This window comes from Gastrolobium bilobum, unplaced genomic scaffold (assembly GCF_033153095.1).
Source record: "Gastrolobium bilobum isolate Gb01-03AN ecotype WA unplaced genomic scaffold, APGP_CSIRO_Gbil_v1 utg4065, whole genome shotgun sequence".
In the NCBI taxonomy this organism is placed as follows: Eukaryota; Viridiplantae; Streptophyta; class Magnoliopsida; order Fabales; family Fabaceae; genus Gastrolobium; species Gastrolobium bilobum.
The window spans coordinates 74,921-101,886 of NW_026895955.1; the positions used below are offsets into that span (position 1 = coordinate 74,921).

Below are 26,966 nucleotides of genomic sequence, written 5' to 3' on the forward strand. Positions count from 1 at the left end.
ATATTTATAGATGTCCAATTTAAAATAACTTACATAATTCACGAGTAAAATAACTTGTGAAATTGTACAATAACAAAACAGGAAAAGCAGTTGACTCTCAGATAATTAAAAATAAAAATACCACATTAGATAGAGATCTTATTTTCCTTAGTACAAGGAACATTTTCATTTAATAAATTAACCAACCAGCACGCTTCATTTATTGAGGGATCTTATTGAGCTTACAGTAAGCATAATCCTTATATTTCTTGGTCTTGTATTTAGGTGGATTGTCTTGGTTAACCAACTTTGGGTGAGGACCAACTTCGTGATGTGGTTGCGGCTCTATGAACACTGGCCACGACATTCTTGTCTGGTCTTTGTTCACAGTTGTTCTGTGCAACACCGCCTTATATTTCCCATTGCTCAATATCTATATATATATAACCATAAAATAAATAAATATCATTATTTTTGCTCATCCAAAATTTATAATAAACAATATTAACATAAGATATGTGCATACCTCCATTTGGTCGCCAATGTGAATAACGAGGGCATTTGGGACATACTTAACATCGTACCAGTGACCATCCCTAGAGGCTTGAAGACCCTGCACCTCATTGGGCACCAAAATTGTCACGTTGGACATGTCTGTGTGCTGTGGTACACCAAGGACGACATCAGGACATGGACAAGGTGGGTAATAGTTGATTTTCAAACGGTGAATCATTTCGTCTCCACCTGCAGCCTCCTTTAACTCATGTTCTTCAAGTCCTAGCCCTATTGACATACTTTTGAACAGTTTGTCTGCAACCCCACGTAGGTACTTGGCGTATTCCTCATTGACCTCCCTGTAAGAAAATCATGTGTTAATTATTATTCAAACCTCATTTGAGTTCTCAAGTTATATAACTTAACTAAACCTCTAAGCTGATTTATCATATTTTAGAAGATTTTTTTGCCATCAGCCTAATCATTTTGGACCCTCGAGTCCCCACCCCTATCAACCTGTTGTTGACTTTGTTATGTGATTGTCTGTTTTTTTCGGTAAACAATTGTATGGTCTTTATTCTCCCACACTTTCATGTCTAGTTTTCTCTGTCTTGGTGTTAGCCCCGTTTATTACAATTAAAAATAAATAAAAACAAGAGAGACTGCATTATTATACAGGCCGTTGGGTGTTCATCAACCGATCCAAACCAATTCAAACTGTGGTGACCGAACCGAAAAACCAATGACTAAATAAACCGAAAATCGAAAAATCGATAACCGAATAAAAACCGCAAATTTTAATTGGATTGGATCGGTTTTTGGATGGGTTGATGAAAATCGATCCAATCCAAACCGATCCAAAATATTAATTTCCCTCTACCTACTTGGGTATTTCCCTAATCATAGCCTAAAAATTTCTAAATCCAAGACTCATTAACCCATCAACTAAACTCAAGAAAAAATCTAGTCATATCTCATCAACAAAATTTTATCTTTGTAGAGCTTCATATCTCATTGCCAAAATTTAAAAAAAATTATATTATAGTTTACTAATGCTTTTGTATTTCAAAAAAAAAATTTACAAAGCAAATATATGTAAAAGATGTTATTTGCACAATAATCATGAAATAAATTTTAGGATTTTTAAAAAACCGAAAACCGATCCAATCCAAACCGAAAAAAATTGGATTGGATCGGATCGGATTTGAAAAAAAATCAAAATCGAATGGATGATTATATGATCAAACCGAAGGAATTGGATCGGATGATTTTTGCTTCCAAAACCGATCCAATCTAGACCGTGAACACCCCTACAGTCGTTAGCTTAAATGTATAATATTATTTAAAATATTTGTCAATAATAATAATTCGATTAAGATAAATAACATGATTTAAGATTAGTTTACTAAAAATCAAACTATTTTTTTAAGCTCTTTACTCATGTTGAACTTTCCATTTGTATTTCAGGAGGGCGTTTGGTAGCTGGTATTTTTTAGGATGTCTGGAAAATTGAATTTTTTTAAATTTTTAATTTTCAGATATTATTATAAACTGAATATTTTCATCATATTTTTAAAAATTGAAATTCCCGGATAAATTTGTTTTTTCTACCAAATGTCTAGTGCTACGGATGCACCGAATTTTCAGTGCATCTTCCACTTATAATGTACCACGTGTCTTATTTTTGTCAAATCATTAATAAATAATTTATTTTAAAATCAAGTAAGAGAGTAATTTAATAAAAAATAAGATACATGTCATATTGTGAGTGAAAAATAGATCGAAAACCCAGTGCATCTGTATCACTAAAGAAATTTTCGTATTTCTAACAAAATCAAATGATAATAGTTTAGTTGGCGGCATAGAACTGAGCATGTGAAAGTGAGAGTATATGTTCGATTCTCTCTAATATCGTGGAAGAAGTTTAAAATCTTAATCTTAAGATTTGTTCTGAAGCTCGATGAATCGATTGAAATATTAAAAAAAAAATTATATATTTCTGATAAGGAATTACATAGGGACTAACACCAAAATCCGAGTACCATATACATAGAAGCAAATATATAATGCTATCGGTGCAATGTAGAGAGAGAGAGAGAGAAAAGGACTGAGAGGGACCCGCGAATTAATTTCCCTGTACATAGAGGGACCGACGTTTATTTCTACAGACACTAACTACGAAACACCGGTGCGCCCACCACGCATCACTTTTTTTTTCATAAAATTAAATATGCATGGATGTTATAAATCTGTCAAATCTCAATGCATCACTAACATGTAGCGTTTACGACGGACGAGATCTCAAACGAAATCCTTCATCGCCATACGCTTTTTTATACAGCTATTTTTAAGACAACATTTATTGCCCTATGTATAAGGGTAGCACTAAGGTAAGGTAAGATATACATTCTTAACTAATTATTGAAATTAAACCCTTAGTAGTAAATAATTAATTACAAACTTAAATAATCATTTGTCAAATTGATTTAACTAATTACTTACAATAAATAAATAAATAATGTAAATCAATTAACTCTCCTAAAATCTTAAGTCAAGAGGAAGAGAAACATTAATAGTTTTTTCTAAAAAAGAAAAAAGAAAAAAGAAAAAAGAAAGAAACATTAATAGTTTTATTATATCTCTTAATATATCCCCTTGTGCGGGACTCTATTTTTTTCTGAGTTTTAAGCGTGACCACTTAGTGATAGACTCTAATATCATGTCACACAACCAATTCTCTGGAAGCTTTTGCCACTAGGAGGAGCTATAGATTTATTTTTTTTTGTAAACAGGAGGAGCTATAGATGAATGAGTTTATTATATCTCATAACAAAAAATGCGATTATCTATTTATTCATTTTATTTAAACTTTATTTTATATCAAAATGGGTAAAAAAAATCGCTTCAGGTTGTGTCAACCCCCCCTATAAATAACACAATATTGAATAGAAGCAATGATGGAAAAGAAACAAAACTGATGACACAATGAATATCATATCATGCTTCGACCAAAAAATGGCGATGGTCATGAGACTATGCATTGTATGAACGTCAAAATAGGAAGGTTTCTAAGAAGAAGAAGACAAATGACATTAATATTCATCAAACTAACCTGTAAGAAGGAGGATTCTTAGGCCAGAAACGGTAGTCAATGGAAGAAGGTGGCCATATAATGTGGAATAAATGGTCCACCCAGCCTTTCTTGCCATTCACCTCTTTCTGAAGCTTTGTGCCATAACCTTGTATAGAATCAGACCCTGCAGGCTTAGCATATAGTTCTTTTTCTTCTTGTGGTAGGTCAAAGAACTCTTTACCTACAGTTTGCAATTTGCTTATAACTTGGCTAGGTATCTCATGGTTCACAATTTGGAACATTCCCCAATCCCTACTTGCCTCCATAATCTCACGCATGACTTTTCCTTCATCTGGATTACTGAAATCAATAATGGGAACCCCAAGTTTCACACCATGAACGGTTGTGATTCCTGGTTGCTCTGTCTCTGGCCTAACAAACATGGCCGGGATAACAGCATCTTTGGACTCGGAAGCTATGGTTTGCACCCTTAGCACCTCCATTTTTTTGTTGCTAGCTGTTTTCTTAACCCCACCTTAAAGGATCTTTTGTGAAATGAAGATTTCTTGAGTCTTAAATTTATAATAAGAAATCACTCTCTACCTACGAAAGAAAAAACAATGTTATTACAAAAAAAAAAAGAAAAAAGAAAAAAACAATGTTGCATTAATGAGCACTAAATGTATGAGTTAACATTCCTTTGCTTCTTATTAGTGAAATGTGGTTGCAATCAATGCAATTTATCGGGTTGCTCATTGCATATACGTGGAACCATTTTTCTCCATCAAAACGCGTTGCATATATATATATATATATATATATATATATATATATATGAGACAGAATCATTTGATACCAGTGTCAAATTTAAAATTTGACACCTCATCTGATAGTCGTTAGATAAAAAAAGATCAATAGTGTCAAAGAATCCTACCTATATATATATAGAAGTAGGATCCTTTGACACCGTGTCAAATTTTAAATTTGACACTTCATTTGAGAGCCGCTGGATAAAAAAAAAAAATCAATGATGTCACATGTTTACAAATCAGAGTCATTGATCTTTTTTTATCTAACGGCTCTTAGACGAGGTGTCAAAGGATCCTACCTCATATATATATATATATGTGTGAGTTTGATTTTTTTCATATGCAACACACAAAAAAGTGAGTAGGACCCACCTTGAAGAAGAGAGAGAAAGGAAAAAGATGGTCCCACCCACTTTTTTGTGTGTTGCATGAGATAATTTGTCTCATGCAACATGAGAAACACATTTCCCTATATATATATATATTTACACACACACAATAAGATTGTTAATATTTTTATTATATATTTTTGTAATAATAAAATTAAAAAATTATACATTTCAACCCACTATCTTTATTTATTTATTTTCTCAAATATAAAAGTTATGAATTTAGGAGTTGATTTTGATATTCATTTTTTAAATTATTGTACTATCTTTTTTATGATTGCATATTTAGTAATAAAATTTTATGTCTTTTTATGAGTTTATAATTTTCATTACTTAATATGTAATTTCTTCTATTGTATTTGTAACTTTTGTTTTTTTAATTTTATAATATTTAACGTAAAATTTTAATTTAAAAAAAAAATATATGTAGCACTTTTTTATAATAAAAAATGTCGTAAAACGTTATGGTGTAAAAATAACAAAACTAAATGTATAAGCGAATATACTTATACGCAACAACAATCGCATTTAATTGCATTATGCAATATCTCAACTGGTGTGCCGTGTGATATAAAAGTTATATTTTGGAAGTAGCTGAGATGGGTGGTTCTAGTTTTGCCACTGATGCAGGTCGGTGAGGTACATTCTAGAAACTCCATTTTAAAGGGTTCAGATTAATGCTTTCTAAGATATGAATATATCCATTGCCCAAAAATGGTTCATCGTATACTCGCTACCTACCACCGATAAAAATTTCAGTGCCCGCATGTAAGTAATGAACGGATAGAAGAATTTTCACTCAGTACGTGATTTTTCTTAAAATAATGAACTTTAAGGGAAGTTTTTCTTAACCTAAGTCCTTAACAATGGCTTCACTTATCCATCCCTGCATGTAGCCAAGTGTTTTTCTCGTTTAGATTTTAAGCATGTCAAGCATTTGTTTACTCAACGAAATACTTTTTTTTTTTCATTATTGTTTGACTATCCAATACATTGGCAAAACACATGTTAGCGGTGGAAATAAATTAATTCTATATTTGTTCTATGATTTTGCCATCGTCATGACTCATATTCCACTCTTACCCTTCTCAACATTTTCTTTTCTCACATCACGGTGTCCCACGAGATGTTGCACCGATGGGAAACCATATCGGGTGTATATCCAACAATGAAGGTTGGTTTAATAACTTTCATATTTTATACCATTTAAACAAAATCAATTCATTCAATTTAACTTTCAAATTAAACACTATTTTTACATGCAAATAATTTTTTTCATATCAATATTTTAAAATTTATGCTTTAATATCTATTATATTAAAATTAATTATATTAAAATATAAACCAAATGAACAACTTAACTTAAACTCAGCCATGATGCATATTAGAAAGGAGTTCGCTCAAAGAAATGATAGCGCCACAATTAATACTTGCTTTGGTTTAGATTTTAGCTGATTTATTTTAAAAATAATAATTTACATATATATATATATATGTATTTTAGAATAATATTTAATAGCTAATTTAGAAAAAAAATTATTTATATCTAATAAAATAAATACAAATGAATTCTTTTTACTGTACTCAAAACGACGTTGTTTTAGACATAAATCAATGTATTTTTGTAATTATAACTTTTTCAAGATTATAATATCCAGTATTTATTTTTATAATTTTTAATCTTTTAATTTAAAATAATTTTATTTTAAGAGTGAATATAAATAATTTATTCACTGAGCTAAAGCCTACATCTTCTTTTCGTTTCCTATTTTTTATTTTAGGTGCATGCTTTTCACGATGTGAATAGTTTAATATTTTTATTAACATGCACTTTGCACGGACAATAGGTAGTTTGTTTTTGTAGCAGACCATAGGTAGTTCGTAAGAAGTGACAAGCACCACCTACATGTTCATCTTGACGGCAAAAAAGTACCGTACTATTAAATTTTTACAAAAATTTCTCATATTGAAAACACGTTTGAAAAGTTTGACCACAGCAGTCAAACGTGTAAAATATTATGACGCTTTTAGTCTCATCAACAAATATGATGTGACTTGGATCCACGTCCATTGTGACAAGACTACTCGCGTTAAATCAATTGACGTCACGTGATTAATCGCGTCATCACATGTTTAGTAAATGATTTTCTATTCCATGGTTAATATTTAATTAAAATAATAAATACACACTAATTATAATTAATATTTGATTATTTAATTTCTACTTCATTATTTTCTTAATTATGGGGCTAAATTATAATTAATATTTAATCATTTCTATACTAATTCAAAGTTTCATAATTCAGTTTTTGCAATTTTTTTTTCGTAAATTGTATTTATTATTTAGCCTAAATACTAATTATAATTATTGCATTACTAATTAATTTTCTTAGTAAATGGATTTCTATCCTAGGTTAATATTTAATTAAAATAATAATTATATACTAATTATAATTAGTTTTTATTTAATTACTACTTCATTATTTTTTTAATTATGTTTTCTAAATTATAATTAATATTTAATCATTTCTATTCTAATTCAAAGTTTCATAATTCAGTTTTTTAAAAAAATACAAAAATTTCATATTATTATATTTATTATTTAGCCTAAACATGAATTATAATTACTAAGTAATTATTGCATTACAAATTAATTTTTTTAGTAAATATTTTTCTATCCTAAGGTTAATAGTAATAATTGTAATTAATAGTAATTTATTTACTAATTTATATTTAGTTAATACAAACCCTAGGATAGAAAAATATTAACAATTTATTTACTAATTTATATTTAGTTAATACTAACCCTACTATAGAAAAATATTAACCCTAGGATAGAAAAATATCTACTAAAAAATTAATTAGTAATGCAATAATCACTTAGTAATTATAATTCATGTTTAGGTAAATATTAAATATAATTTATGAAATTTTTGTAGTTTTTTTAGAAAACTGAATTATGAAACTTAGAATTAGAATAGATATGATTAAATATTAATTATAATTTAGAAAACATAATTAAGAAAATAATGAAATAATAATTAAATAAAAAAATATTAATTATAATTAGTATATAATTATTATTTTAATTAAATATAAACCTAGGATAGAAAACCATTTACTAAAAAAATTAATTAGTAATGCAATAATTACTTAGTAATTACAATTAGTGTTTAGGCTAAATAATAAATATAATTTGTGAATTTTTTTTTGGGAAGCTGAATTATGAAACTTTGAATTCGTATAGAAATGATTAAATATTGATTATAATTTAGGCCCCATAATTAAGAAAATAATGAAGTAGTAATTAAATAATTAAATAATAATTATAATTAGTATATATCTATTATTTTAATTAAATTTTAACCATAGGATAGAAATCCATTAATTTACTTAGCATGTGGTTACGCGATTAGCCATGTGGTGTCAATTGATTTAACGCGAGTAGTCTTGTCACATATGTTGATAGGACTCAAGCATAAACTTTTCCTAAAAAAGTATATTTTCAGTACTCAGAGAGTAAATACTTCCTTTCCTAAAATTAGAAAAAAGAGAATATAAAAAGAAATAATCATAAAGGTAAGGATAATATAATTTTTTTTATTTTATATTTAATAAAAAATATACCGAGGGCTTGATATATATATTTGATATACCAAAAATATTTTCCTCCAGAAATAATATGGTAATGGAAGAATATCAAACACACACTGTTATGTATATATGCTCAACTTTCATGTACTAAGTGCCCTATCATCATTTTTTATGGTTTACTCTTTTCACCGCTATTGTTTTGTCGTTGTTTAGGTTCACAGAGGTGTGTTTCTTAAAAAAAAAAAAACATGTATCAGTTTTGTGTGTATATAAATGTTAAGAACTTTGAGATACACCACCCCAAAAGTTAGTTCAGAAGGTAGAAGTGTCCAAGGCCTTATAAACTTCACATTAATTGCCCATATAATCAATGTGAGACTATATTTCTCAACAATAAAAAAAAAAAAAAAAATCAGTTTGAAACGTAAAGATCCAAGCAAACAACTCTATTAAAAGGATCAAAATGTATCAGGTGGTGTTTGGTTGAGGGGGTTTTTGGATTACCCCATGCAAATGAATCAAGGATTATGGGAAGCATGCGTTTGGTTGAAGGAGATTTTGCTCAATGCCCAGGGAAACACAATGCATATCATTCCACCGATTCCCCCATTTAGCTATGCATCGGCACTGTTTGAAAAGCAAAGGAGGGGGTGGTTTTTTGAAGAAACCCATCTATATCACATGGGCCCACAACATATCATCCCAAATATACTCTCTGGTAAGTCTTTATTCGCTCGCACTGCAACTTTCTAAGTTTGATGTCAATGGATGCTTACAAGATACTGATTATGCGTCTTTCTAAGTTTGGAAAATGTGGAACATTGTTAAGATTAAACTTTTAGGTAAAGGATATTTACATTATATTTCTCTAGCAACTTCCTTAATTTTTATATTAGAGGGGTTGGTAAAAAAAAATAAACAAAAGGTAAACGTTGATTCAAAATTTTTTAAAAATAGGGATATTTTCGTAATTGTCACTTATTTCTCCATCTATATTTTACCTCATACCAAACATAGACTTTATAAATCTTACCTAATTTGTCCAGTAAATTTTTTTTCAACCAAACAACTTTTTTTACATTTTCCTACCAAACTCAATTTCTAACCATTTCCCTATCAATTACATTTTCCTAGTATTCAAAAAAATTCTCCTCAACCAAACGCCCCCTCAAGGGCAACTGAGGAATATGCCCTTTACCTTACGGACAGAAAAAGAAAGAAAAAGATGGCTGTCCAAATATTTTAAAGTTAATGCCTTAATGGTACATTTATTTTACCTAACAGAAAAAGAAGACAAAGATGGCTAACCAACGGTTTTTGAGCTAATGGTACATTAATTTGTCCTTTACCTTTAATTATTTGATTGGTTTTATTTTTTTTTGGTGTAGTGATTGCTTTTAATTCATTCATTAATTGATTACATCTAATAATATTTTATTTGACATCTATAGAATTGATTGTATCTAATAATATTTATCTCTTTTTAATTATGTTTTTTTTTTCTAAATTTTTAATAGTATTTTATACCTACAACTTGGTTACTAAAATGGCGCAAAAAGCTTAAAAAGAGATTTCATGGGGAAAGAAAATGAGTATTGCTATGCGAATTTTGGAGGTCATCGTAACACTATTTTCAATTGTATTTTTCTATAAATTTTTTATTACTATTTAACATTATAATCTAGATAACTTATTACATTTAATTTCTCGTACACGAATTATAATAATATTTTACATTGATGATATATCCAAGATATTTAGATAATTAAATATTATTAAAAATTTAATATCGAGAATTATTTTTAATTAATATTATTAAGACAAACTGAATAATAAAAAGAAAAACTACATTAAAAATAATTTCAACTTTCAATTATTGGCTTTTCAAATAATTGTAATTATATTTTAACAAATATATATGTATTACTTTATATAAATTCATTACAATATAAATTCCGACATGTACCATTCCCATAATCGGAACCATTTCTGTATGGGTTAGCTAACCTTGTAATCTTCCTCTGCACAAATAAGCTTGAACTGTTTTGAGTTGGAGTAGCTTTAACCCATGCATCTTTAATGGAACAAGGTGGGGTGTACCTGCAAGACACTCCGATGCTCAAGTCAGTTTTGGTTCATGCAGGTTTTATTATGTAGAAGAAGATATGTACCTTGATTTAGCACATTGGTATTTATAGCTGGGAGGTGACCAGCTTGGGAGATGACCTTTCTTTATGCTGAATGCATGTTGTGGAGGCAAGTCCCTTCTATTGGTTGTTAGGTTGCTGCAGAAGTTAGCGGTCGTGAAGTTGTAGTTTGCTGTGATGTAGCCATGATTACAGTAGCCTTTGTTGACTCAGAAACCTTGCTTAATGGTGAAGGCCTTTAACACGGGCCTGTATAATATTCTGATTATAATATTTCAGATCATAAGCCCCCCAGCTTTTTGCTTATGTTGAAGGCATGAGTAACAAGATATATAAGTTTGCGGAATGATGTGTTCGTGTGTCATTCTTTCATTTCATTGTGCTTTTACCATAGTCTGTATTTTCCTGGTGCTTGATGGCTTCACAATAATACTCGTGCCTGCATTTTACATATATAATTCATATACCTTTTGTTGTGAAGTCGACGCGAGGGATATCTTGAAAATTTTGAATGTGATGTTGCTTGTGTGAGGCCCTTTTGCTTCTCGCGCCATGGAAGTTTTAACCGGTTTAAGATTTTACCTTCCTTTTCTTCTTTACACTCTGAAAGCTTTAACCAGTTAAGATTTTACCTTCCTTTTCTGCTTCGTGCACTGGAAGTTTTAACCAGTTAAGATTTTACTTTTCTTTTCTGCTTCGCGCAATGAAAGTTTTAACCAGTTAAGATTTTACCTTCTTTATGACTTCTTCGCACTTGAATTTTTAGCCTCTTAGACGTTACCCTTAAGTGTCTTAAAACCTAAGGTTAAGAGCTTTAGGTTCTTTTAGTAGGTTGTAGACGAGGCTCATATCTCGCTTGTTCTGTGAAACCTGCAATTTCCATAGATCTCAAAGAATAATGTCAAATGATAAGTTCAATTAGTTCAAATCTATTCAAGATTCTTTGGTTGCCTCTACTGGTGACCAAGTGCTTGTATAAACTTTCATAAAATAACTTCAAATAATTGGAGGGTGTGATAGTAAAATAATTGAAAGTAATTCGTTTCATGCTCCAATCTGCATGCATGTTGAGGTGCCTCTCAAATATATGATTTTCTATACATAAATCATATATTTGGTTTTACCAAGAGAGTGATACGATGAGTCCTACCATATTTGTGGCAAGATCACTAAAATAAAACTGGTATTTGGAGGCTGTTTATTCGAGGCGGTTTCACTTAAACCGCCTCCAATTGATACATAGAGGTGGAACTTCCGGCGGTTTAATTTATTTGAAGCGGTTGACGTTAAACCGCCTCCAAATGTATATTAGAGGCGATCCAATCTTACATTGAAACCGCCTCTAATTTCTCCCTTTAGAGGCGGTTAAACCATAACCACCTCCAAATGTATATTAGACGCTGTTAAAATAACCGCCCCCATTGACCATTTAGAGGCGGTTGAGATATAATCGCCTATAAATGTTGCAATTAGAGGCGATTTCAATGTAACCGCCTCAAAAGGGAGCAATTAAAAGTTTTTAAAATAATGACATATACATTTGGAGGCGGTTGCACGTCAACCGCCTCAAAATATACATTAAAGGTGGTTAAAATAACTGCCTCCAAAGCATATTTAGAGGCGGTTCATGATCTATCGGACAATGATATTCAAAGAGGAAAATCTTTTTGTTCAGCCGTTGGATCGTCCTCAAATTTGGTTAGTGTGTTCTTCTCTTGTAATACTTTAATATAACCGTTCGGATTTTTAAGTTGAATTATCTAGTTTTATATATAAATTTCTAAAGATGACTGTTGCACATTGAAAAAAACCCATCTCACCTTCACTTTGAAGTCTCACATTGGATGTCACTTGTTCCTCTTTCTCCATTCCCTTCTATATAACAACCCACACTAACACACACATATACAAAATTCAATAAGTTATTTATATTCAACTAATAACAATTATATTATATTAACTAATCACTATCGAAAATAATATTAAAAATAAAAAATTTAAAAATAAAAATTATATTAACTTTTAAAAGTAACAATTTTAATATTAAAAATTAAAAATTTATATAATTTTAACTATTTGGAGGCAGCTATATAACCGCCTCAGATTATCTTTTGGAGGCGGTTAAAATAACCGCCTCAGATTATCTTTTGGAGGCGGTTAAAATAACCGCCTCAGATTATCTTTTGGAGGCGGTTAAAATAATCACCTCAGAATATGTTTTGAAGGCAGTTAGAATAACCGCCTCAGATTGTCATGTAGAGGTGGTTATTCCAGCGGTTTCTGAAAACTGCCGTATTTTGCCTCGCGACGGTGGTAAACGAGGCGGTTTATGAACCGCCGATCCAAGCATTTAGAGGCGGTTTGAACCGCCTCAAAATGCCCATATAACTGCCTCTAAAAACCAATTTTCTTGTAGTGGATCTTCTATGAACGGATAGCTGTCGGAAGGGTTGGAGGCGTAGAAGCACACGGTCTCCTACTTGAAAGGTGAGATCTTTTCGTTTTGTATTTGCTTGTATCTTCATTAAAGCTTGAGCCTTTTTTAAGTTCTGTTTCAACGATGCGAAGAGCAAGGAGCGCTGTTGGAGATCTGAGTCTACTGCTTCGAGGGAAGACGGCCCCATAACATACTCTAGGAGACATGGAGGTGATCGGCCGTACGTTGCTTGAAAGGGTGAGAAGCCCGTAGACCGATTGTGATCTGTGTTATAATGAAATTCCGTCCATCTGAGGTATCTGTGCCATAAAAAAAGATGTTCGTGAACAAAACATCTCAGGTATTGCTCTAAACTTCGATTAACTCTCTCAGTTTGTTCGTCTGATTGTGGGTGGTATGCTGAACTGAAATGTAAAAATGTACCCTGCAATTTGAATAGTGTTTGCCAAAATTCACTGAGGAAGATGAGGTCGCGATCGAAGACAATGGATTTAGGAGGACCATGCAACTTTATGATGTTGTCCCTGAAAACTTGGGCTACCTTAGCAGCTGAGTATTTAGAGCTAATAGATCTTTGATAAATATTGATGATGTTACAAAAGCTAATCATAGAAACTGAGCCTGGTGCTATCGGTTGGAGTGATGTTTGGCCTAAATCAACGAAAAAGGAAATGAGGGGATTAGAAAGATAACAGTTTTCTTTATTTGGGAGTTTAAAATTAGAAGGTAAAGGAACCTAACGTGAGTTGTTACGCTTCTATTCCTCTTGAAGACCCAAATAATTGGGGTGGAATGGGGTGAAATAAAAATAATAATGTTGTTAGTTACGTTAGTTTGATTTCATTCTTTTATAATTTACCTCCCAAATAAGGTAATGGAGTTATGTTCTGTTTTCTTATTAGTCTTCCTCTTACGGGAATAATTAATACATGCTTCAGCAAGATCTCAAACTTCAACCAGGTATACCTAAATTTATGTGAATGTGCCTAAAATGAATGGTGATGATCTTAGTGGAGCATCCATTAGTTAAATAAAAACTTATATTTATAGATGTCCAATTTAAAATAACTTACGTATTTCACGAGTAAAATAACTAGTTAAATTGTACAATAACAAAACAGGAAAAGCAGTTCACTATCATCTTTATTTCAGAAAATCAAAAATAAAATACAAAACATCCCACAGTAGATAGAGATCTTATTTTCCTTAGTACAAGGAACACTTTCATTTAATAAATTGACCAACCAGCACGCTCCATTTATTGAGGGATCTTATTGAGCTTACAGTAAGCATAATCCTTATATTTCTCGGTCTTGTATTTAGGTGGATTGTCCTGGTTAACCAACTTTGGGTGAGGACCAACTTCGTGATGTGGTTGGGGCTCTATGAACACTGGCCACGACATTCTTGTCTTTTCTTTGTTCACAGTTGTTCTGTGCAACACTGCCTTATATTTCCCATTGCTCAATATCTATATATATAACCATAAAATAAAATAAATATCATTATTTGCTCATCCAAAATTTATAACAAACAACGTTAATATAAGATATGTGTATACCTCCAGTTGGTCGCCAATGTGAATAACGAGGGCATTTGGGACATACTTAACATCGTACCAGTGACCATCCGCAGAGACTTGAAGACCCTGCACCTCGTTGGGCACAAGAATGGTCATGTAGCACATGTCTGTGTGCTGTGGCACACCTAGAACGATATCAGGGCATGGACAAGGTGGGTAATAGTTGATTTTTAAACGGTGAATCATTTCATCTCCACCTTCAGCCTCCTTTAACTCATGTTCTTCAAGTCCTAGCCCTATTGACATACTTTTGAACAATTTGTCTACAACCCCACGCAGGTACTTGGCGTATTCCTCATTAACCTCCCTGTCAGAAAATCATGTGTTATTATTCAAACCTCATTTGAGTTCTCAAGTTATATAACATTTTAAAAGAGGTTTTTACTAAAGGGTGCCCCTCAAAGCTGCTGCCATAAGCCTAATCATTTTGGACCCGCCAGTCCCCACCCCAATCAACCTGTTGTTGACTTTGTTATGTAATTGTATGGTCTTTATTCTCCTACACTTTCATGTCTAATTTTCTTTGTCTAGGGTGTTAGCCTCGTTTATTACAATTAAAAAAAACTAAAACAAAAGAGACTGCATGATTATACAGACTGCTAGCTTAAATTTATAATGTTATTTAAAGTATTAGTACTCTCTAAAAAAAATGTCGTTAATAATAATTAATTAGATTGAGATAAATAACCTGATTTAAGATTAGTTTACTAAAAATCAAACTATTTTTTTTAAGCTCTCTACTCATGTTGAACTTCAGATTTTTTTTCATTAACACAAAACACCAAACTTGTATTTCTGGTAAGGAATTATAGAGGGACTAACACCAAAAACCCGGTACCTATACATAGAGGAACCGACATTTATTTCTACAGATACTAACTACCAAACAACCGCTGCGCCCACCACCCGTCACTTTTTTTATAAAATTAAGGGAAAAGTTCACCAATGCCCCTGTAGTTTGCTTCAGAATCACCTATGTCCCTGTGGTTTTTTTTCTATCACACATGCCCCTGTGCTTTGTAAAAAATAAAAAACCACAGGGACATATGTGATAAAAAACATACCCTTTTACAAACCACAGAGGCATAGGTGATTCTGAAGCAAACCACATGGACATTGGTGAACTTTTCCCTAAAATTAAATATGCATGGATGTTATAAATCTGTCAAATCTCAATGCAACACTAACATGTAGCATTACGACTGTCGAGAGGAGATTGTTCGTGCTGCAATGCAGAAGAGAGCAGTTCATGAAGAAGAATCAAATACGACCAGATTTTGCACTGATATGCACGACAAGAGGTAAATCTGAATCGTAATGATCAGTTGCATTCCAAATCGCAATAGTTTTAACGCTTACGCAGATCCAATTGTGCCTACAATTGGTACCAGAGCCGGATTGCGTATTTGGATGCGGATTCTTTGATTTACGTTATTCATGTAATTAGTTGCTTCATGGAATATGACACCTAGGGTTCTACGAATATTGGTATATGTTTCGCATGTGTATCTTTATAATTTCTTTCATTAAAAATTGATGCTTTTATATCGTTTCTAGCTTTAATCCATGGTAGAGGTTTGGTTGTATTTTCGTTGGATGTAACAAGGGGGCTAATCCCTTATGATTAGGTTTTCTCCTTGTTTTTTATTTGGATTTTTGTATATTTTTTAGATTTTTGTAAAATTGTAATGAAAAGAAGCCAAAAGTAGGACATCTAAAGCCATTTTGATGTGTTCATGATCGATCGATGGCCGATTGAAGAGACCAAATACGTGGAATGAAAGAGGACAAAAAGACGATGAAAATGGCGGCCGGAGATTCCCCATAAGGTGATACACGTTCCGCCTAAAGTGGATGCGAGTGGGCTTTATGTGTCGTCACAAATCTGACACGTGAAGGCGCGTCCGACGGCTTTTGGGTTGGCTTTGGTGGCGCCGTTCCCTCTTCTCAAGGCAATTTTGACCCTAGGTTGACGTGCTGACACAACTTCATGTGATGGAGCAGTGGACATGATAGCTAGAGTTTCCAAGTTTGGGATTAAGGTTTCTTGCCAAAGTTTGATATTTTGGGCCTTTAAGCCCATGATTACCGTAAAGAGGCTTGAAACAAATCCATGTGGACTCAAAAGAAGGACAAGATGGATAGACAAGTCAGAGGATAAATTATTTTGATTTGTATTTGTATTTTTTATTTTTTATAGGAAACCAAGGATTATAACTTATTTTATAATAATTTTATTTTTATGAATGGATGAATTATATGGTTTGATAACATGCTTGATGTGATAACATGCCATATGGAATAGATGGTGTCATATTGTTGCATAACTTGTTAATTACATTAGCATGATGATTGTTATGTTTGAACGACTAGATTAATAGTCATTGTGACAACTAATTTATATTTCAAAATTTAAATGTAATGGTTGGTACATTTGATAGGCTAGATTGTCGTTAAGACATTAATTTTAATTTTTGAAATATATGCATAACGAATTTAATGATTAATAGTCGTTATTGAAATTATTTTGATTTTAAATTATCCTTATAAATAATAATTATGATGATTCCTAAAATCTATATTAATAATTAAGTTAATTATTTAGGATAATTTAAATCTAGATAAATAATTGAGCATATTTCCTAAGAGAATTATTTAAAGTTTTGTGAGTAAATCTGTGGGTCTTCTAAAATGATCACATGTTAAACACATGTTGCATACCACAATTACGTATCATGATTGTGTGGAGTACATACTGCCTATTATGAGCTGATCTTAGGACCTTAGAGCTCGTTTGGTGGACATGATCAATGGATAGGATAAAAGGACTAGATAAGAATATATATGATATGAGACTGATAAACTCATATCCTATCTTATGTTTGATGTGCACAAGATAAGCAGTCTGATAAGATAATGTTATCTTATATGGTGTTTGGGAAAACCATATAGTTTCATGCTATGATATAAATAGACAAAAATACCCATTTGATATAATTTCATACAATTTTTTAAAATTACTTTTAAAATTACTTTTTTCCTACTTATTTACACATTATTTCTTATTTTAAATTATTAGAAAAAAATTAAAAAGTCATAATTTTAAATATATTAAAATACATAAATAACTTTAAAAAATTAAAATATTAAAAATTATATCCTCACCAATTAAATTTTTAAAAATTAAGTTTTAAATTGAATGTTAATATTGGTGGCCGGTGGCTAGTGACATTGATAGGTGGTGACGGCAGAAGCTGGTGCGATGGGTGACCGATTGAATTGGTGGTGGTATTAGTTGTGGGGGCAGGTGGCAATGGGTGGTGGTGATAGCGCCGACAATAATAGGTGATAATTGTGGTGATTGATTGAGGGCATTGATGGTTGGTGCTTGGTGGTTAGAGGTACTGATGGCCAATGGAACCGGCGGCGATGGTGGTAGTTGTTGGTGCGATGGTGACATCATGACATGTGAGAGTGTTTGGTGGAAGTGATGATGGTGGCGGCACTGATGTTGACATGTGTCAATTGTGGTGGCTAATAAATGGCAGTGGATGAAGGTAATAATGGCTAGTGGTGGCGGTGACGATTGGTGCATAGCGGCCTGAGGTGGTGGCTGGTTGGTGGTGGCGGTGGCGGTGGCGGTGAGTGGAGGAAATTGTGGGGGCTGATCGGTGGTGGTGCCTGGTGGTTGGGGGTTATTGTAGCTTGCGGCAATGGTAGTGGATGGCAGCTCATTGTGATGGTTGGTGGTGATAGTGGTGGCTGTAGTTGGTGGTAGAGGTAGCTAATGGCTGGCAGCGACAACGGTGGCTGCTTGTTAGTGTAATGTTCACAGTGGAAGAACATAGGGCTATATTTGGAATAAGAAGGAAGTGACATTTTTTATCCTATCCTGTCCATTCATAACTTGAGTTTCCCCTTAGGATAGGTTATCATATTGTTTACATGATAAAATGAGCCTACAAGATAAGCTCATCATATTTTGTTGGTTCACCAAACAATGGATAAGGGCAGGATATGATATCATATCTTATCATATCCTCCTTATCTTGTCCACCAAACGGGTCCTTAATGTTTTCAAAATTCGGATAAGTTCAACGATGCACGTTCATCGGCGTGTTTGCTTACATAATTTTTAAAATCAAAGAAAGGCTACTCTTAATTGAACAATTCTAAGAAATTGGAAAACTGCTTATGTTGAATGGGAGGAGATTTAAAAGATTAATTTAATCTCCAACCGCAATGTAGGACCATTATGCAAAGCCCCACCGGATAAGCATGATTGAATTTTATTAGATTGGACCTAAATAATTATGGGAGGAGATTTAAATTAAGAAATTAATTTAACCTTCAGGCGCATTGTGGGGCTATTAGTAAAATAATTGTGAGAAGCCCCACTCGATAAGCATGATTAAATTTTATTGGGCCCTAATAATTTCAAAATTTTAATAAAGTGTTGTACGACTCATCGTTCGACAATACTAAGTTATTAAAAAAAATGTGGAATTAAACAATGAATTTTACATTCGACAAAGCTTATGAAAATTCTCATTACAAATATTGAATGTGTGAAGGTCTTAAATTAAGTAATTAATTTCAAAACTTGTGGGCTCCATTTGTCAGTTTATTATTGAAATGGTTATGGCTGAAGGCCCACCGGATAAGTATAATCGAATTTCACTAGATTAAACCTCAATAATTTTAAAGTTTTAGTAAAATGTTGTACGACCCAATGTCGGCAATGCTTGGCTACTAAGGATAATTTTGAAATTAAACAATGATAAATTACATTCAACTTTGGTAAAACTATTAACCCTCCCACTAAGGCTCTGGTAATTTTACTGAAGGCCCAAATAACAATTTTAGTTTTTAAAGTGACTTCCCCACCGTAAGCCTTGTAAAGAAATCTAAAAGATTGTTAACAATAATAATAATAGTTAAGAGAAACTATTTGCGCTTAGTTTGGTTAAAACATAGTTTGACAATGCAATTTGATTCCTCAGTTTCATTTCGAAGTTCATCTTCGTCTTGTTTGTTCTGGTGCATTATTTTAAAATGGTCTTTATTACTTGTGTCCTATACCCTCATTGAGTCTATAATGTTGAATTAAAAGGATAATGAACAAGAATATTCACCAAAGAAAGAACAGTCTCAAATGAAACATATCTTTTGCTTTTGTAATTGGGTTAAATTACCTCAAATAGGAGACATGGTTTAATTAAAAGAGGGATTAAAAGTCCATAGTTTTTGAACTAAAAGCTACATGCAAGTCCTATTTGGAAGGTAAATTAACTAGTAATCGTACAAGATCAAGGGGATTTGTGCAACTATTCAACTACAATTGGTACATATTGATGTATGTGGGCCAATTACCCTTGAAGGCAAAAGAGGTTATGAGTACTTCATTATATCAATGTTTACTCTAACCTAGTGCATTATAAGTCTGAAGCTTTTGGAGAATTCCAAGTGGTTTAAGTCTTAGGCAGAAAAGTATCTAGGCATTCAAATCAAAACACTTCGGTTAAAACTGAGGTGATAAATACCTGTCTGGAAAGTTCAAGTCTTGCCTGATTCAAAAGGGGATAGTTTTCACAACTATCAACTCTAGGAACGCATTAGTTGCATAAAGTTGAAAAATACAAAAATCAAACATTTATAGACTTGGTGAAGTCCATGATCAATTATTCATCATTGCCAATGTTGTTCTGGCGAGATGCGTAGGAGAAGGCAATGTATCTTCTTAACTTGGTTGCATCAAAGTCTGTTGTAAAGACACCTATAAAATTATGGAAAGGGTGCAAGCCCAGTTTAAACTATATTCGGATTTAGGATGCTTGTTGCGATCACGACAAGTATATCGGTCTTACAGGTAATAAAGTGTGAGTAGAGTATTGTTCCCACAATGATTGATCTATCAAGCACTATTTTCACTACTCTACCAAATCGAATCAACCAGAATGATTTTTGTGAATATGATTAAAATATAAAAGCGGATACTAAGACTAACAAGTAATTATCAAGAACAAAAACAAGAACTCTGACTAAAAATAGGAATAAAAATTAATAATACAAAAACATAGCTAGGGTTTCGACTTCCCCAATTTTCTCCTAATGAATCTACCATTTCCCATAATCCATATTCAAACTAATGTTATTGATAATTCTTCAAAATTTAATTAAAACCCAATCCCTTGGTATTTCAATTCTTTGACCTATTAAAAATCCTAATCCCTTAGTGAGCCTGCCTAGGGCAAGCATTAAGAACGAAGAATCAAAAGAGTCATAGGTTTCATAAATCTATCAAAAGAGTCATAGGTTTCATAAATCTATCTCTAGATCAAAGAAAACCTAGCAATTAATCAAATGAGAGTTTAACACCAACATCTCTTTTGTCATGCAAAATTCATGTGTTCATCTAAGATTGGCCAAATCATAAACGAAACTGGGAATGAAAAACAAATTAATTACATAACATAAAAATTGAATATCAAATTACAAGAAATGAGTAAATAATATTAGGAATCCATTGATTCCATTTAACCCTAACTACAAGAAGACCTAGCTGACATAGTTAGGAAAATTAAGACAAAAGATGAAAAACTAATGAAATCCATAAAAGAACTTGATAACCAGTCTCCACGGTAAAACTTTGACCCCTTCCTTTAACTCCTTAATCCTAGATTAGAGATTTCTCCTCTTCAGGTTGCAAAAAATTGATCCAATACCCTTTTTCGTTCCCTTTTTATTAAAAGGTCCATGGGCTTTCCTTTATGAGATGCTAGTTGTGTTTGCTCGCTGAAACAAGCAACTTAGCGAGGAAATAAAATATGCTCGTTGACTTGCTCGCTGAAACAAGCAACTCAGTGAGCTGCAACATAAAAAAACACGTCTTCTGGACTTGCTATCTTGAGCGAGCAATCCAGCGAGATGTAGCACGAAAACACTCTTTTGACTTTGGCTTGCCTTGAGTCTTGTCTTTCTCTGGCTTCCTTGATCCATCAATGATCTAGTATATCAATTTTAACCTGAAACTAATACATTTTTCAATCAGTATCTTACTGATAAACCCCTAGTTCATCAGGTTTTTAAGCATGAATTAGTATCAATTTGTGTGATTAAATGGATGGAAAAGAGGTTAATATCCTAGAAAGCCCTAAAGTACAAGTTCTGAAAGCTTTGTTGAAATCTACATTGTTTTTGTAGAGAAATGAAGCTCAAAGAAGCAAATGAGAGAAGGAAAAAGATTCTGAAGAGTGGAAATTGCCAAGTGTTGAGCGCTAAAACATCCACTGAGAACGTTTTAGCGCGCTGCTGCATAAAGAAGTCAAAAGTTGGTGGTGCCGAGCGCCAAAACGTCCAATGCAAAGGTTTTAGCGTTCTGATGTGCAAAAATGTTCTAGTCTTGAGCGCTAAAACGTTCAAGGAGAATGTTTTAGCGCTAAAGACAGTTAAAAGCAGTTGAGCATCCGTCAAAGTTGAGCGCTAAAATGTCCAACATAGAACGTTTTAGCGCCCAAGTCAGTTTTTGGCTGTTATTCAGTTGTATTTGGTGACTCTATAAAAGGGCAAGTGCCTTCATTTTCTGAATATCCTATCTCAGATCCTCTGATCTGACTCTTCACTTTCTCTGACTTTCCAAATTCTTTAGGATTAGTTTTTGTAATAGTTAGTACATCTTTATGTAATTGTAATTGAAGACTGAAGACTCAACCATCATGACAATGGAGTTTGATCTTTCTTCTTCTCTTGTTTATATTTTCATTATGTCTGAGTAGAGTCCTTTGTAGTCTGATTCAATGGAACTCAAGTGTGAATTTATGAATGGTTAATTGAATATTCTGTTTATCTATTATGTGATGATATGAAGTTGTCTTTATTGATTCTTTCTATCAAGGGAATAATGTAGAACATGGATGTTTACATTATTTCTGTAATTGACAACTTCATCATTAGTGTTCTAGTAGTCAAGGGATTGATGCTAGGATTCTGATGTGATCTTAAGATCTTAGTATTTAATGCATGTATTAAGAAGGGAATCACCAAGGGATTCAGGTTTCTGATTAATGTATCAATCAAGGTAGTAAGGGATTACATCTTGATGATAAGAAAAAGGTTGATTAACATCACATAGTAGATAATTTATTATAGGAATTGATTCATACATAAGTTCATGCTTGAGGGAATTGATGACTGGCTACTTGTTTAAAGTATAATTCACACTTTATTTGTTTATCAAGTTTTACTTTCATTCAATTTAATTTCTGGTGACAAGAAATCAATGCAACCAATAATCTTTTGTTTGATTCAACTTAAGTATATATGGTTAGTCGGTGTTTGAATCCAAATCCTCGTAGGAACGATCTTTACTCATCATTTTACTACTTGTGTGACTAGTACACTTGCTAAATACACAACAAGTTTTTGGCGCCATTGCCGGGGATTTGTTCTTCAACATTGACAGACATCATTAGTATTTGAGATTGAGTCTTTTATTTTTCAGCAATTTATATTTTTGTGTGAGTTTTTGTTCAATTTCAATTCTGGTGTATGCGAGGTACTATTGATCCAAATTCTTTGTTGTTTGACCCAGAATTAGAAAGGACAATTAGGAGGATAGAAGGGCAACAAGACGCAGACAGTTACAGGAAAATGGTGAATCAAGTGTGACAGTTCAAGAAGAAATTATGGCAGAAAATCATGTGCAACCACCACAGAGGACACTGGGAGAGTACATGACTCCCACTGTCATTCCACCAATTGGGAGTGTTGTTAGACCTACAGTGAAGCCCAACAATTTCGAATTGAAGCCTGCACTAGTACAGTTGGTGCAGAAGGAACAATTTGTTGGGACCAGTGCAGAAGATCCATACCTGCATATTGAATTTTTTTTACTGTTGAGTGATACTGTGAAAATCAATGGAGTGACCAGAGATGCCATTCTATTGAGGTTGTTTATTCATTCACTGAAGGATGATGCCAGTAGATGGTTACAATCACTACCACAAGAGAGTATCACAACTTGGGATGATCTGCAAATCAAGTTCTTGGCCAAGTTCTTTTCAGCATCCAAGAGGGCAAAGTTGAAGGATGAGATTACAGGGTTCAAGCAAAAAGAGTCAGAGTCTATCTATGAGGCTTGGGAGAGGTTCAAGACACTCTTGAGGAAATGTCCACAACATGGGATAAAAGTGTAGAATCAGGCAGCAATATTCCTCCAAGGGTTGACAACCAACACTAGGATATTGGTGAATTTCACAGCAGATGGTTCATTGACAACCAAGACTTCTCAAGAAGCCCTTGACATATTTGAGTCCTTAGCATCTCAGGAGTTTGACAATGCTCCAGTGAATAACAAAAGAATGGGAATTATAAAACTTGATGGCTATGATGCTTTGTTAGCCAAGAATGATCAGATGATGCAAATGCAGAAACAACAACAACAACTGGATGCTTTCACTAAGCAGCTATCTTCTCATAAGGTTGCTTCTGTGGACACTAATTCTGTGTGTGCCAGTTGTGGGAAAAGCCATGTTACAGATGATTGTGATTGTGGGGGACCTGCTGAACAGGCAGAAGTGAATGGGGCATGGTATGATCAGAGGAACTATAACAACCAGGAGCGAAAGGTTTATGTTCCAGCATGGAAGAATAAGAATCAACACCCAGGGTTCAGTTACAGTTCCATTCATCAGTTGAATCCTCCACTGCATCCTCCTCCAACACACTCATCACAGCAAAGTGATACCTCTGCATGGGAGAAAGCTTTTGCCCAGTTATCAAAGACTACTCAAGAGTATATTCAGGGGTCAAATTCCTTCAGAGAAGAAACTTATGTTTTCATGCAAGAGACAAAGACAGCATTCAGGAACCAGGAAGCATCTATCCGGATTTTGGAAACACAAATTGGCCAGTTGTCTAGACAGATATCTAATAGGCCACAGGGAAAGTTCCCTGGTGATACCATGGTGAATCCAAAGGAGCACTGCAAGTCAATCATTACAAGAAGTGGGCTTGTGCTTCAACCGATCAGCAAGAAAGTGGAAGAGAAGAAAGATGAGGAGTAAGTTGTTGTTGAAGATGTTGTAGTTGAAAATGATGGAAAAGAAAAAGTTGAGGAAGATAAGAAAGAAGAAGAGGTAGTGGTTGAAAAGAGTTCTTCACCCAAGAAGTTAATGAAGTGGGAGAAGAAGAAGATGGCTGACAAGCAGGACCAGCCAATTAACCTATCTCTATATGCCAAAGTTCCTTATCCTCAACGGTTGAAGCAGGAAATTCAGAAGCAGCATTATGCAAGGTTTCTGGATATTTTCAAGAAGTTGCAGATCAACATTTCATTTGCTGAAGCCTTGGAGAACATGCCACACTATGCAAAATACATGAAGGATCTTCTGTCTAAGAAGAGAAAGCTGAAGGATGGTGAGACTGTGGCATTAACAGAAGAATACAGTGCCCTGATTCAGAAGAAGCTTCCTCCAAAATTAAAAGACCCAGTAAGTTTTAGCATTCCTATTGCCATTGGAGATGTGGAAGTAGGGAAGGCACTTTGTGATTTGGGGGCCAGCATAAATTTGATGCCATTGTCTGTATGTAGAGCTTTGGGAATCAACAAATTGAATGATACCAATGTTATTCTGCATCTAGCAGATAGATCCATCAAGAGACCAGAAGGGGTGGTAGAAGATGTTCTGGTTAAGGTGGATAAATTCATTTTTCCTGTGGACTTTGTGATACTTGATATGGAAGAAGAAGATACTGAAAGCCCTCTACTTCTAGGGAGGCCATTCTTAGCAACTGCTAGATCCTTGATTGATGTTGAACAAGGGAAGTTGATGCTAAGGGTGAATGAAGAGACAATTACAATTGATGTGTTTGAAGCCATCAAACATCCTGTTGATGTGGAGGATTGTTTCAGAATTGATATCATACAAGAGGTTGTGAAAGAAGTGACAGGAGAAGAAGACGTGTCATTTGAGGAGGACAAATTCAAGGAAGAGACTAGTGGGGAATATTATCAGGAGGAACCGGCGGTTGAAGAGCTTGAAAAGAAGGTAGATGACATTCCTGAGGGAGCACCTAAGGTGGAACTGAAAAAACTACCTTCAAATCTGAAGTATGTGTTCCTTGGGGATGATCAAACATACCCAGCCATTATCAATGCATTGTTGTCTGAAAGGGAGGAAGTGAAGCTGGTTGAGGTGCTCAAGAAGAATAAGAGAGCCATGGGCTGGTCATTTTCAGATCTTAAGGGTATCAACCCTTCCTTCTGCACTCATAAGATATTGATGGAAGAGGAAGTCAAACCAGCGAGACAACCACAGAGAAGACTGAATCCCACTATGAAGGAGGTAGTGAGGAAAGAGGTGGTGAAGTTGCTTGATGCTGGGATGATTTATCCTATTTCAGACTGTTCTTGGGTGAGTCCAGTTCAGACAGTGCCTAAGAAAGGAGGGATGACAGTTGTGCGGAATGAGAACAATGAACTGACCCCTACAAGAACAGTCACTGGCTGGAGAATATGCATTGACTACTGGAGACTCAACAAAGCAACAAGGAAGGACCATTTCCCTATTCCATTCCTAGACCAAATGTTAGAGAGATTGGCAGGACATGATTTCTACTACTTCTTAGACGGATATTCCGGCTACAATCAGATAACTGTGGCTCCGGAAGATCAGGAGAAAACTACATTCACTTGCCCCTATGGAATCTTTGCATACCGGAGGATGTCGTTTGGCCTATGCAATGCACCAACGAATTTTCAAAGGTGCATGCTTTCCATATTCTCTGACATGGTAGAAAGGTGTATTGAGATTTTCATGGATGATTTTTCTGTATTTGGTCCTACTTTTGATGCATGTCTAGAAAACCTGGATAGTGTTTTAAAAAGATGCCAAGATTGTAATCTTGTGCTGAACTGGGAGAAATGTCACTTCATGGTGACAGAGGGTATTGTTTTGGGACACAAGGTGTCCAACAGAGGGATTGAAGTGAATAAAGCCAAAATCTCTGTTATTGAGAAACTACCCCCTCCCATAAATGTTAAAGGTGTGAGAAGCTTTCTAGGTCATGCAGGGTTTTATAGACGCTTCATAAAAGACTTTTCCAAAATTGCAAAACCTTTATGCAAATTTTTAGGGAAGGATCAAGAGTTTTTGTTTACTGATGACTGCTTGGATGCATTCCATATTTTGAAAGAAAAGTTAATCACTGCACCAATAATCATGGCACCTGATTTTTCATTACCTTTTGAACTGATGTGTGATGCCAATGATTATGCTGTGGGGGTAGTTCTAGGCCAAAGGAAGGACAAATTATTGCATGTCATTTACTATGCCAGTAAAATTCTTAATGATGCACAAAAGAATTATGCTACTACAGAAAAAGAGTTATTGGCAATTGTGTATGCATTTGAAAATTCAGATCATATCTGCTAGGGTCAAAGGTTATTGTTTACACTGACC

At 33.6% G+C, this 26,966-nt stretch overlaps 3 protein-coding genes and 1 non-coding gene across 4 annotated transcripts; 1 reads left to right on the forward strand and 3 right to left on the reverse strand.

Annotated features, from left to right (window-relative positions):
- Nucleotides 1–169: 169 nt before the first annotated feature.
- On the reverse strand, nt 170–4,050 carry LOC133296959 (flavonol synthase/flavanone 3-hydroxylase-like). Its single transcript, XM_061496002.1, has 3 exons — nt 3,587–4,050; nt 506–833; nt 170–412 (listed from the first exon to the last, which is right to left on the reverse strand). The coding sequence occupies exons 1-3, from the start codon at nt 4,048–4,050 to the stop codon at nt 200–202; spliced, it is 1,005 nt and encodes a 334-aa protein (XP_061351986.1). The 3' UTR covers nt 170–199.
- Nucleotides 4,051–14,181: 10,131 nt separating this feature from the next.
- LOC133296956 (flavonol synthase/flavanone 3-hydroxylase-like) lies at nt 14,182–18,023 on the reverse strand. Its single transcript, XM_061496000.1, has 3 exons — nt 17,911–18,023; nt 14,485–14,812; nt 14,182–14,394 (listed from the first exon to the last, which is right to left on the reverse strand). The coding sequence occupies exons 1-3, from the start codon at nt 18,021–18,023 to the stop codon at nt 14,182–14,184; spliced, it is 654 nt and encodes a 217-aa protein (XP_061351984.1).
- Nucleotides 18,024–23,189: 5,166 nt separating this feature from the next.
- Nucleotides 23,190–24,569, forward strand: LOC133296957 (uncharacterized). Its single transcript, XM_061496001.1, has 2 exons — nt 23,190–23,673; nt 23,767–24,569. Exons 1-2 carry the CDS (start codon nt 23,190–23,192, stop codon nt 24,567–24,569), a joined length of 1,287 nt encoding a protein of 428 aa, XP_061351985.1.
- LOC133296963 (small nucleolar RNA R71) lies at nt 23,583–23,689 on the reverse strand. Its single transcript, XR_009749580.1, has one exon. It is a non-coding gene; the product is annotated as a small nucleolar RNA R71 (small nucleolar RNA).
- Nucleotides 24,570–26,966: the final 2,397 nt, after the last annotated feature.